Source organism: Nyctereutes procyonoides, unplaced genomic scaffold, assembly GCF_905146905.1.
Source record: "Nyctereutes procyonoides isolate TBG_1078 unplaced genomic scaffold, NYPRO_anot_genome, whole genome shotgun sequence".
Classification (NCBI taxonomy): Eukaryota; Metazoa; Chordata; class Mammalia; order Carnivora; family Canidae; genus Nyctereutes; species Nyctereutes procyonoides.
This window is the reverse complement of record NW_026575140.1, coordinates 15739273-15751801: the sequence shown is the minus strand read 5'-3', so window position 1 is coordinate 15751801 and position 12529 is coordinate 15739273. Positions and strand designations below refer to the sequence as shown.

Sequence of the window (12529 nt, the reverse complement as noted above, 5' to 3'; positions counted from 1 at the left end):
GATGATTCTGTCTGCCTGCTACAACAGACCATGAGTGCCAACAAAAGTCCCTGCTAACAGGAGAGCGTCAACAGGGTGGGTGCTGTCCTACATTTAGGCACATTCAATTAACCCCTCATTAAAAGAATCCTGCCTTTGATGAGCACGTCAGCCCCCAGGTTCAAGGCGGCAACACTTTATACTGAACAATTTATATGCAGAGACAAATCAGCTCAATTGACAGGCTGAGTCTAGAAAAGCAGCTATGGCATCCTCTGTGAAGGGAAATGCCCTAGCCTAAAACATTCCCTTCTCCAGAGACTTCCCGGTAAGGTTTGTATTTAATGACCACCATTAAATGGTTGAAACCGTGTCCACTTATTTTTACCAAATTGGAGCCATCAAGCAAGCCACTAAGTCCAGTGAGTCGGGACACAGCTGCCCCTTCCAGCTCAGTGCTATGCTGAGAAATCATTTCTCAATTTCTACGAAGAGAAATCAGTTCCTCCCTCGTCTCTACTGGTTAGCGGTCAGGGCTGTGGGGTTCCAGGCCTCGTGATTTGCTAGTAGAAGCTTTGGGTGAAGAGATGACTTCCCCCTGGACAGAGATGCTGATCTCCACAGAGAGAGGTCCAAGCTACAGCTCTCAATCTACAAAGTCTTCAGGTTCAGAACGCTGGTTGAACAAAGGTCAAGGAGAGAAGAGTGTTAGTTTCTGAGGAGGTGACATCTGAGTGCTCATAGCTCCCTAAAAAGGGGGACTGGGCTGAAGCAAGGAGTATAAGACATTGGTGGGATATCCCCAACAGTGACACAAAGTATGCCACCAAAATCTTCCTGCGACCCAGGGCATCAAATTGATCTAAATTTTATCTAAATTGTGGCTACTATATAGAATGTTGGGGTAATCCTACTTTGAAAGGGATTACATTGCCTAATGCAGGGGCTGGCAAATGTTTTCTGTAAAGAGACCAATAGTAAATATTTTAGGCTTTGCAGGCCATATGGTCTCTACCGTAATTACTCAATTTTGCTGAAAGCAAGAAAATTACCACACACAAAAAAAAAGTAAATAAATGGGCGTGGCCATGTTCCAATAAAACTTCAGTTACAAAATCGGACAGCAGTCAGATTTAGTTCATGAGCCAGTCTGCCAACCCACAATCTAGACAGCTGAACCCAATCAACACCACCTAGCTATACACTTTGTGTAAAAACGACTTCATGAACTCATAATGTTTTATTCTGACATCTCCTCAGAATCCTTGTATCTTCCAGAATCACCCTGATATTTCTGTGAATTTAGTGGGAATCCCTCTAAATGCTATATATATATATAATTAGTACTATAATGTACTAAAAATTCTAATGACAGCTCCAAATCACTTACAGCCAGAGGAGGAAGACAATAACACAAAATCTGCTCAGAGACCCTTCAAAGGGGGCAGTGTCCTAGTGCAACACTGAAGCTCATCAAGGAATGGTGTCCCCTCTTAGCACCTGATCATCCCCTCCCACCACAGAGGGCCTCTCCAATAGCAATTCCAACCAAGCAATGCCTGTGAAGAATTAAAAAAATAAAAAAATAAATCACTGGAAATACCACATTAGTAAATCAGGTTTTGCAAAGTAAATGAGGTTACCTACATTTTTTGTCTCAGGGCCACCACTCTCAGCATACTAGTATGCTTTGTTCCAGCCCACTCTACTTCAAAGAGAACAGACACCCACAAGGCTAACAGCCGGACAGCTAATACACAGAAAACAGGCTCCCCTGAGTGGCAAAGGGAGAGTGAACACCAACACCATTAAAGCTGATAGAAGATGACTCCTGAATGCCCAGAAGTCTTGGAAAAGAAGATGCCCAATTCACTCCGCATTCAGTTATTTCACTTGAAATGGGCAGAAAACTGGTGATAGCAATTTATAAATTGACATGTTTCACAGTGCAGGAGAAGGAAGGACTTTATCTAGAAGCCACAGCCTACTTGAGCAAGGGCACTTTCAAAGCAGCCCCAGAGGATACAAAAAACGAACTTACTTATAACGAAAAGCCTTGTGCCTATCTGCCTCTCTTCAGCTCCTGAAACCACTGCTGCAAAGCGACTTGTGAGGATTTGATTGCTTGGAATTTCCAATGCGATACTATTTCAAAAATTAAAAATAAAAATCTTTAGCACCCACCTAGGCCAATGCTTCCCACAAGTAGAGAAGGGAGGGGGTGAGCTAGCAGCACTAAAGGCAGTTTCTGGGGGAAGGCTGGCGCTGAGGAAGAAGTGTGGGTTTTGAACAGAAAGATTTGGTCGCCCCAAGACCTGCCCAACACTCCTTCCACTCAAAGCTTTACAATCTGCCACCCTATCCACTGGACCATAGAAACCTGCCTGTGGCGTCCACAAAGTCTATCGCGGACATCAGAAAGGAAAGGTCTTTGAGAGGAAGTGGGAGCAGTGAAGGATTTCATGTCCATTCTATTCAACACACTTATTCTCAATGCCGAATCCCCTCCGTTAGGATGATTAGAGATCCAACGAAACAGAGCTCCTCGTGTACTCTGAGCCAACTCAACTAGTCCTGGATCATAATTCATTAAGTCAGATGCTGCAAGTCTCTGACAGAGCATTAGGATCATCTAAAGGTCTGCTACCCAATGTCAGAGAGAACAAAGTTTGAGCTTATGCAGAAAATAACTGATAGTCCAGTATCTTACTAATAAAGGAAAAACCTGTCTAGCCAAAATATTAAAGGAATGAGATCTTTTAATTTTCTGGTTAACTGAGTGTTACATAAAAAGAAATATTTTACTTAAGTCCTTAAGCATTTATTTTTCCTTAATTATTCCACACTGTATTGGTCCACACCTTCATATAAGAGTAGTCAATGCCATCAACACAACACATTGTTTCTTGGGTGACTGAGGATCCAGCTGTTATTTTTAACACAGCATCGTCAGTTTTGATACCGATGAGGATTATATAGAATCCACCCCAATACAGAAGTTCAGAAAAATTGGACTGAACATGTCCTGAGCCTAGGAGGAGCTCTAAGAGTTGATTTTAAATAAATCCCTTTCAATTTTTCAAAAATTCCATTTCCCTCCCTGCCTTCATGGACAAATATGGTCATGAGTTCTGCTCTGGGACTACTGCTTGTCAAACCGTAGACCCTCTGCTATGGAATATATTTTCACCTCCTGTTCTTCCCCTGATAATGCCGGGAAGGTTTCTGGAGGTTCGAGAAGGATAGAGAGAGGAGACAGCGGAGGAGATGCACAGAGGAGTGAGGAGACAAAGCTTAGGAAAGAGAAGGCCAACAGGAGGGACGGTCGGGGAACTGGGAGGGGTCAGAGGGCAGAGAGAACTTGCCAGAAAACAGCCCCATGTAATTCTGCGTTTTGTCTGTATAAATTCCCCTGAAAATGCAAATCGTTACTCAGAGCAGTCTGGTTCTTACAGGTATGTATGCTGACATCAGCAGATCAAAACAAAGTAAGAATAAAATCACATGGAAAGCTCTCATACAAGCATCTGCTTTGCCGCTGTTGCTTTTGGCAGCCCTGGACGTTGAAGGAAGGACACCCCCTGAAGCCATCAACTTGTGACAGTCACTGCAGTTAAACACTGGCAGTTAAGAGGATTAATCAAGAGGTTACTAATTCCCCAACTTTACAGAGAAACAAGATCCTGTTCCCAAAAGAAAATGATACTGTCAGTGACCAGCTGAAACCTGCAGTATCCTTTGTTCCAAAGTCATGATAGGTTGTTGCTCCCAATATTCCATTAATCAATTTGGGTTTCAATACCCCAGGTAATTGAAATGTGTCCATACACCACACAGCTAAGCTGGAAACGCTCAGAGGGAACCTGTCATCTCTAACCCTTGAAAATACCCGAACAGCCAGAGTCTTTCGCTGAGTGTCTAGCTCTCAGAGAACTCAAGGTCAGCCCCTCCAGAGCCTTCTACAACAACAGTGGGATTTAAAAAGAGGCCAGGATCTTAACAAAACGATAGCAGGAGAGGCTATAAATACATCTTTAAATTAGAGAATTGCTCTCAAAGATTTTGTTGTCGTTCAAATTTAAGTGGATTTCATTATAGCAGGTGACAAAAACTAACAATGACGACTCTAAGTGATGGCTTACCTATTCCTGAATTAGCTCCGGTGACCACAACCACTTTGCCAGTGAAGTCCCGGCCCTGGAGGATCTCCATGGCGGTGGTGCCACCATCATACCTCTGCCTGCTGGTGGGCTTTGTAGGGTTATCATCCACCGTAAATGCCAGTCTTGGGTCCAAATAGGTGGTTCTTTTATTTATATGGCTGAAAAAAAAAGGAGAAAGCAGTGAGCCCAGGCATTTATAAAGATAAGGTCATCTTAGAGTTTAGGCTAGGCAAACCTCATTTTTCAGGTACTAAAAAAGGTTTCTTCTTAACCCCAGAAAGAACTGGCATCCATTTAAGTCTATCTTCTGGCCTCCAGAAGGATTACATTCCTGCCTGGAAAGATAGTCATCAAATCCTTTTCTTCAGAACTGCCTGCTGTAAAATGCGCTGTAGCATACAAAAAACACTGCCTTGTATCCTGAGATTTCAAAAAAGCGAAGCAGCTTTGGGATTTTTTTTTTTTAATTCATGTAAATATGGCTGTAAGATCTATCAGCCACTCTTCTCAGTAGATTTCAGTGAAATCTCTGAACCCTGTGCAAGGGCATAAGAAAACTGGTAGGAGGTAGAAAACTCAAAATGATACAAAGTCTGAACATTCTGAAGCTCTGATGATTTTAATTTTAAGACCATATTCTTATCTCCTCCAAGCACTGTAGTTTTGATTGGGAATTGATCTAAGTCTTGTAGAAATAAAATTAAAATATATTGGTACATATGGATTAATGGGTTACTACTATGTAACAGAATTTTTTTACATTGTAAATGCACTCTTGAAATCTGAGGCAAAAGACCTCAAAAATAACTTAAAAACCATTAAGAATTAACTCTCCAGAAGTAAACAGATGACATTTTGCGATTTAAAGGTGTTTTTTTGTAACGTGTATTAATAGTTTAAAATCTGTACTTATCGCTTAGAAATACAAAGACACAAGAAGAATCCAACTTTCATTTTACTTATAATCGGAGCTGCTGGAGAAGTATGTTGACGCGCCCGATGCGAGACACCACAGCAGTGCTGCGGAGCAGCCAGCTCGCACCGGCGTGCCCGGGTGCATGTGCACACCTCCCCTGGCTCCTCACTGACATCCCCTTGGTAGCCTGAAAGAAGCCACGGTGAAAGTATGTGCACCATGGAGAGAGACCTGGGCTCCCCGCCAGAGCTGGTAGTGGACCACTGACCAGGCCACCACTGTAACAGGCTTAGGGGGGAGAGGCCGAAGAGTTACACAGGAACTTAACATCAATGCCCAGAAGGTAACTTGATAAATTACAGTATATCTGTACAAAATAATACTCCACGGCCATTCAACATCAGTGTCTTGAGAAATATATACATAAGAAAATGCTCACAAGACATTGTGTGGAGAAAGACAGAGTCCTACACAATTCACACAGTGCACTCCCTATTTTTCTTTAAAGAAAGCAGATTTACAGAATACAAAAATTATTAGAAATATATATATACACCATTGTTTTTTCTATATTCAAGGTATACTACTTTTACAATTAAAAATTCCCATTGAAAAGCAAAATGAGAATAGTTTCTATATAGACACTTACTCAACAAAAAAAACTTGTCCATTCTCATCAGTTTCTTGTTCCCATCCATAGGGCAAATCTGAAACACAGAAGACTGGCAGGTGTACATGCGGCAGGTGGGGTGAATGGACGCCCAGGCCCCAGGTCAGGAGGCATCATGCCTTCCAAGCCCCACCCCAAAGCCTAGCCCACTGAGCAGCAGCCAGACTGGGCCAGTTCAGGCCATGTGTACCGACCGTGACTGTCACAAAAAGCAAAATCACCATCACCACTCCACCCCACTCTCAAGGCCTCCCTCCTGCCACATCCCATGAGCTCCTCCACATGAAAGCCTGATTCCTTGATGGCTCCCTCCTAGAGAACCTTCAAGGAATGACAGAGCAGCCTGTCACCTGATTGTGACACATCTGCCATCTAATTAATGCTTTAAATGCAAGGTTCTTTGCTTTATGACAATAGCACACAAACCTCCTGCTATTCGTTTTCTTTTTCCAGTTTTTGGATGTTCCCACTGGGTCTTCTCCTCAGCGTGACTGTTGAGGGGGAAAAAAAAAGTTAAAAATGCACAAATAGAAAGTGAAGGTTACACTTCTAAAAATTAATCAACTGCATTAAGTTTGTTCCCCTCCCAAAAAACACTGTCTCCCAAGAGTAGTAAAGCCAGAGATCAGAAAAGAAATATTCAGAACATAAATGCTACTGTCTACATCAGGTCAAATTCCCTAGGTGGGAAGGAGAAGCAGCCCAAGGAAATCTCCTGAAAACCTGTCTTTGTGAGCAGGCTGTGGAGGATGAGAAAGAGAAATGGGCCGGAACCCCAACTGTGGGTTAGGAAACTCAATGAATCACTCAGAATATCTAGAAGTGTCCTGTATTTAGTTTATTCCAAGATAGATGAACAAACAACAGTCTAATTTACAACGCTGATATTTAGATGTCATTTAAATATTAATCATGAATATTTATTTTTTCCAGAGATATAACTTTGAAGCGTTTTAATCACCAACTCCTAATTGCTCCCAAGAGGCATTTAACAATGTAGTAGGGTAGCCCCATAGGTCACCTAACTACACACCTAGCCAAGTTACTCAACTTCAGAGCCTCAATTTACCTATCTGCAAAATGGAAATAATCCTAGAACTGATCTCAAGGAAACGCTATGAAGGTAAGGCTTATAAAGGGCTGAATACAGTACCTGGTATATAAAAAACTCTCAAAAGTGCTACCTATTATTTTAAACAAATCAAATATACAAACCAGTCTCATTTCTGTGGCAAATTTAGCATTTTAACTAATAGCACACCAAGTTATAATTAAAATCATGAGTCAATAACAGACTAGAGACACCCATCAAAAGGTGATAAAATATCAAGAAAAACATAAAATTACTTAATCAGAGAAGCAGCTGCATGTTGCAAGAGGCATTCAAAGGGGAGGCTGGATTTCCTAAAAGTTCATACTCATACCAAAGTAGAAGATGATAATTAATCATTGACATCTAGATGATAAAATTTGAATATGCCTTCCCTACCAATTACTTTTTAAAGAAAAAATATAGAGAGCATGAATCTGCTGTAAAATTTTACAAGTTTTACAAGGTTTTTGGAAGCCTGCTGGCTTCAGGTCTGATTTTTGCAAACTCTCAGTGGCCAGTGCAGGGGCTCTGTGAACACTGGACTCAGAAGGCCAAAGCCTCGGGCTCCTACACGCCTGTGATCAGTGAGCCAGTCTCCCTGGCCCCACAACCCCCTCACAGGGCTGCTGGAAAGATAAGGGACACCCTACTTGTGACAGTGACTGGCAAAAAGTTAAGTCACCATACAAATGCAGGGTTATCAGTAACAAGGACCAGTGTCTACTGTACACTGACCACCATGAAATCCTACTTGCAGAGGGGGAGAGCCTGAGTCCCCGGAAAGGAGAAGCCGCTTCTCATGACACAACCCCTGCCCCCCTTGCAAACTGAAGGAGCATCGAGCAGACAAAGCAGACACTAGCAATAGCATACCCGGCTCCTGCTCTTTGCTTTGCTCCACATGCCTTCTTCAAGAAAGTTTGCAGGCGTGATTATGTTTTCCTCTGCCCAATGTTAAGAGTTTTCATTCCATAGGCAGGCATCAAACGAGCTTTGAGCTGAGCTCTAAAGAGACCTGCCCTCAAGAACCCACAAAGCTCCCCTGTGCGTGTAACGCTGACCCCTGTGCAGCAGCCCTGCGTCCAGCTGAACCCTGACACCCAGCCCCATGCCTGGCCCAAGGAGCTGCCCAGGTGCAATTAGGCGGGATGAATAATTGCCTTCAGAAGAAGTTGGGAAATATACTCAGAACATTTTTTTTTCTACCCTGAAAGACATTAAAAAAAAAAAAAAAAAGTCACCCCCATGTTTCTGACTTTGACAAAAAATGCCTAAGCCAGGCTTTCTTAGCGCTGGCGACCCTGACAGTCAAGCCAGATCGCTGTCTGCTCTGGGGGCTGTCCTGTGCACTGCAGGATAAGGAGCTGCATCCTCGGTCTCTACTTACTAGATGCCAATATGCCAGAGGGGTGACAGCAGAACCCAGACATTGCCAACTGTTCCGTGAAGGACACAGTGCCCCTGGGGGAGGATCCGAGGCCTGACACAAGAGAAAAAAACATCCTTTGGTAGTGAGGACTTCTGAGCCCAAATGCTCGTGACTTCCGGCTCTCCCACTCACCAGCCATCTGCCCTTGAAGAGGTGTTCAACCTCCCCATCTGTAAAATGGGGATAAGAGCAGCATCTGCTCCTTGGGGTCCTGAGGACTGAATGAGTTAACACATGCGAAGAACTAAGAACTGTGCCTTTCACATGGAAGTATTAAACACTTACATATAAAACTTAATTAAAAAGTGTTCCTAATTGTAACCTAAAATGACTTCTTAATGAACAGAAAATCACGACACATGTCCCCAAAGTGTTATCTTCCTCTCCTTTAAACAGAAGCCTTCTTCTATTTTTTCTTCTTCAATAAGCTTTTTGTCATTTAAGGAGATAATTAACAGTGATCTTAATTTAAACCAAAAGGATCAAAATTAAATTCATACCCACATTACATGGATATCACTCTCAAGTATGCTATTCTAGAAATCTGGTCTTGAAATACAGTTAGTTAACTTGGAGACAGCTGACTGTGAGGAAGGCCAACCCTGTAGACGAGGGAACTCTCTCCTGACCAGGCAAGGCCAGCTGTCCCCCTGGCTGCCAAGGGGCCCCGGCCTAAGGAATGGGGGCCGAGGGCCCAGGAAGGCCCAGCTGACCACAGTAACAGCCCCCGGCACTGAGACCTGGTCCTTCCATCACCCCCTCCTGGCTTGGGCAGAGGGGAAAGGCCCGCCAGCTCTCTCTGGGCCAGGTCTCCCTCAGTGGCAGATGTCCTCCCCTTGAAAGCCCAGTCTGGTGGGCCCTGGAGCCCTATGACATGTGTGTCTTTGAGGTCTGAGTGCTCTGTGGGGCACATGAGAAAGCATGAAGCCGACAGGAGAGGGGCAAAGATGAGTCGGGGAGGAGGGTCTCATCGGGAGCTACAGCCTCTGTCCTTGGGGAAAGCCTTGCTGCAGTTGAGAGGAAGACCATTAAACAACATGAACTACTCAAAGAGCAGTCTTCTTTTAGCCCTCAAACCCCAAGAGAGGACAAGTGACCCTTCCAGAGTTAAGAGAAAAGAAGGACCAGGATGCTTGCAAGTCAGGACAGAACAAGGAGGACTGCTGGGAATCTAGGGTTAGGATTGGTCAGAGGCATCCTTCCACCTGGAGAGCTAAAGAACAGAGGGCTAGGGGGACTGGAGAGAGGGACCCCCCCCAGCTGGGGCTCAGCCACACCTTGTCACTACATTCAGCGTAAAAAGGGGGCCAGACAGGCCACTGTGAGACCCAACACTGGGGAGGGCTGGGAGGAAAGCCTTTTCGGGGACTATATATGCACCAATGAATCCCCTGAAAGCTCTCGGAGGAGCTGGCTGGGATGTGCAGATCGTAGTGAAAGAAGAGCCCAGACACTGGGCACCATCAAGGAAGGAAGCAGATGGGAAAGGCCACCCAACATAAGGTTGGGTGCAGAGGGAAAGGAGAACCTGAAAGGAAGCCAGGGAGCCTAGGGTAAGTGGCCAGAATGAAGGTAACCCCACACACAGAGCAAGAGGCAGAGGAGGGCTCTAACAGCCCATATGCCAGTCCTGTGCACCTTTGCATTCCCGGGCTTAGCATGCCATCTGCTCAGGGAGGCCCAGGGAACCCTTTACCGGATGAACTGATTCACTCATCCCACATGGACTTATTTTACGTCTCCAAGGTACTAAGCACAGGGGACTCAGAGGGTAACAAGAAAAGGTCCCTGCCCTCATGAAGTTTACAATCTGGGGAAGGAAGACAGAGTGCAAACGAGAAGAATATGGCTAAGATGATTGTAGACAAGCCCAAGTACCATGTCTCAGGTAAGATGCTGGGAGGAGGGGGCAGGGACAAGGGAAGGTCTCCAGGCGGTGGTATTTAAGCTCAGCTCTGGGGGATGACAAAGCCCTTCCCGCAGCTCTTCAGGAAGAGGGAACGGCAAGTGCACGCTCAGAAGCTGCCTGGAGCCCCACAACAGCCTGACGGCTCCCTGCCGTAGACTTGCCCCTATTCTCCAGAGCCAGAAGCCACCTCTCAAGAGACATAAATCCAATGGCACTCCCTGGCTCCAAGCTTTCAGTGGACCCCCAGGTCCTGGTGATGGAGCCCCAGCTCTCGCATGAGGCACAGAAGGGCTGCCTCAAGCATCGCATCCCTGCACCAGCACCTGGGCCATAGAGAAGCCTCCTCCTGGGCTGCCCTCCTGGCCCTGAATATGCCCACTTCGACTTGTGCTGAGGCGCAGCTCAGGAGCCAACTCTCCCCACTCACCTGAGGTGCCCCCCATGTACCCGCACATGCCTCGTGCTAGCAGGCTGCTGCTCACTATACACACCCTACACCCGAACAAGCCGTGTGTCACTCTGCCCTGTAAGACTGGGTGACAAATGGGTCTTATTTATCTCAGTACAACCAGTGCTCAGCTAAGAGCCTGGCATGTGATAAAACCTCAATGTGTCTTGAACGAACAAACTCACCAAGGTCTTTCTTTTCTCTTTCCTTTTTTTTTTTTTTTTTTTTTTTTTCTGGTTTTGTTTCTACCAAGCAACCAAAGACAGCGGTGGCTCACATAACACTGGGCAGATAAGAATCTCCTGGGAAGATTTTACAACATATCAGTGGAGGCGGGGAGGCCCCAAACCGGTTAAATGAGAATCTGTGGAGGAGGAACCAAGGAAAGGCTCTTGCCTAAGTCCTCCAGATGCTGGAAATCACTGACTTACACCCGTGTTTCTCAAAGCCAAGGGACAGCCTGCCTTATGGGGAAAGCCTATAAAACAGATTCCCCACGCTGGGTGTCGGCTGCATGGGTGGGGGGGGGGGGTGTCTCTGAAATCTGTATTTTTCGGTCCACGGACAGGTGATTCTAATAATCAGGCTGAGGCGGTGCTGTCGCAGCTGCAGGGAGAGCAGGAAAAGCGAAGTCATTGAGCAGAGCATACTTACTAGATCCGGGCTACGTGTTTCATGTGCAGTGCCTGAATTAAAGTTCTATCAACCCATTATACAGGTGGGGAGGGGGGGAAAAAAAAAAAACAAAAAACAAAAAACACGGTGACTGGGATCTCTCATGGGCCCAAAGTAGCAGCACATCAAGGGAAGGGAGAATGGGTCCACTGGGGTCTGCAAAACTTTGCCGGAAACCATCGGGAGTTCTAGCATATACACACACGAGTCTGTGTACGTGTACATAGCTGCAGTGGGATATTTATTTAAAAATACATACTTCTAGCTCTCCTCCCCCCAGGCCCCCGAGGAAGGCGCTGGGCGTCAGCGGTTCTTTTCCTGGGCGAGGGAGTCAGGCCCGCGGGCCGCCGGGGCGCCGTGCAGCGCCGCCTCCTGAGCAGCAGAGGGCGCGCCTGGGAGCTGCCAGGTGCCCCCCGCTGGACCCGGCGCGCTCGGGGCCGCCCCGCCCCGGGACCCCGGCGGCCTCCCGGGGAGGCTCCTCCGCCCCCGCGGCCCTCCCCGCGCAGGCGGCGTCCCCGGCGGCGGGGTCCCAGGGGCGGCCCCGCCAGGTGCGGCCCCGCCAGGTGCGGCCCCTTACTTGGCATAGTAAACCCAGCCGTCCTTGGTGGTTCTCTGCTCCCAGCCCGGGGGCAGCTCGTCCTCGCTGTCCGTGTCGTCCAGACCCGCGTAGCGCAGGGCTGCCATGGCGCCGGGGGCGGCCGCCGGCTGCCGGGTCTCCGCGCCCAGGAACTCACTCACTCCCGCTCCAACCGAGCGCCGCGCGCGGCGAGACCCACACGCTCGCGCCTGCGCACTGCGCCGCCCCGAGCCGCTCGGACAACCCGGGAGCCAGAATCCGTCCTCCGCAGTTTGGCAGCTGCCGGCGTGAGAGGGGCGGGGCCTCGGGAGACCGGCGGCGCGAGTACGGGAGAGGCGGCGCGCCGGCGCTCGGGTGGAGGTAAAAGCCGGCGGGCGCTCCGCGAGGGAGTCGGGGGCTGGAGCGGAGCTTCAGGGAAGGGGCGTGGGCCTCCCGTCGCGGTCCAGGACTCCGCCCGTTGCTGAGCGACCCATAATCACTTCCGCGTTGTTCTGACCAATCCTGCGGGAGCTCCTGCCAGCGAGCATCCTGGGAAATGTAGGCCAGGCCCTGCAGGAGAGGGCTGCGGAGCGAACCGAGGGATGCCGAGGCTGGCCCGCGGGGCTCTGACCTCTCCGTCCCTTAGGACGTTAGGAAGACTGAGACCTCCCCGAGCCTCCCATCACCCGGG

At 47.5% G+C, this 12529-nt stretch overlaps 1 protein-coding gene across 7 annotated transcripts in view; it reads right to left on the bottom strand.

Annotated features, from left to right (window-relative positions):
- The window catches only part of WWOX (WW domain containing oxidoreductase), a 941967-nt gene extending 929893 nt beyond the window's left edge, over positions 1 to 12074 (bottom strand). For all 7 annotated transcript variants that reach the window (XM_055305708.1, XM_055305709.1, XM_055305715.1 and 4 more), the window contains exons 1-4: positions 11860 to 12074; positions 6155 to 6219; positions 5708 to 5765; positions 4122 to 4300 (exon numbers count right to left, since the gene is read on the bottom strand). In XM_055305708.1, coding sequence (XP_055161683.1) covers positions 4122 to 4300; positions 5708 to 5765; positions 6155 to 6219; positions 11860 to 11966 — 409 coding nt within the window. In that variant the 5' untranslated portion in view covers positions 11967 to 12074. The remainder of the gene's footprint in view (positions 1 to 4121; positions 4301 to 5707; positions 5766 to 6154; positions 6220 to 11859) is intronic.
- Between the last annotated feature and the right edge of the window lie 455 nt (positions 12075 to 12529).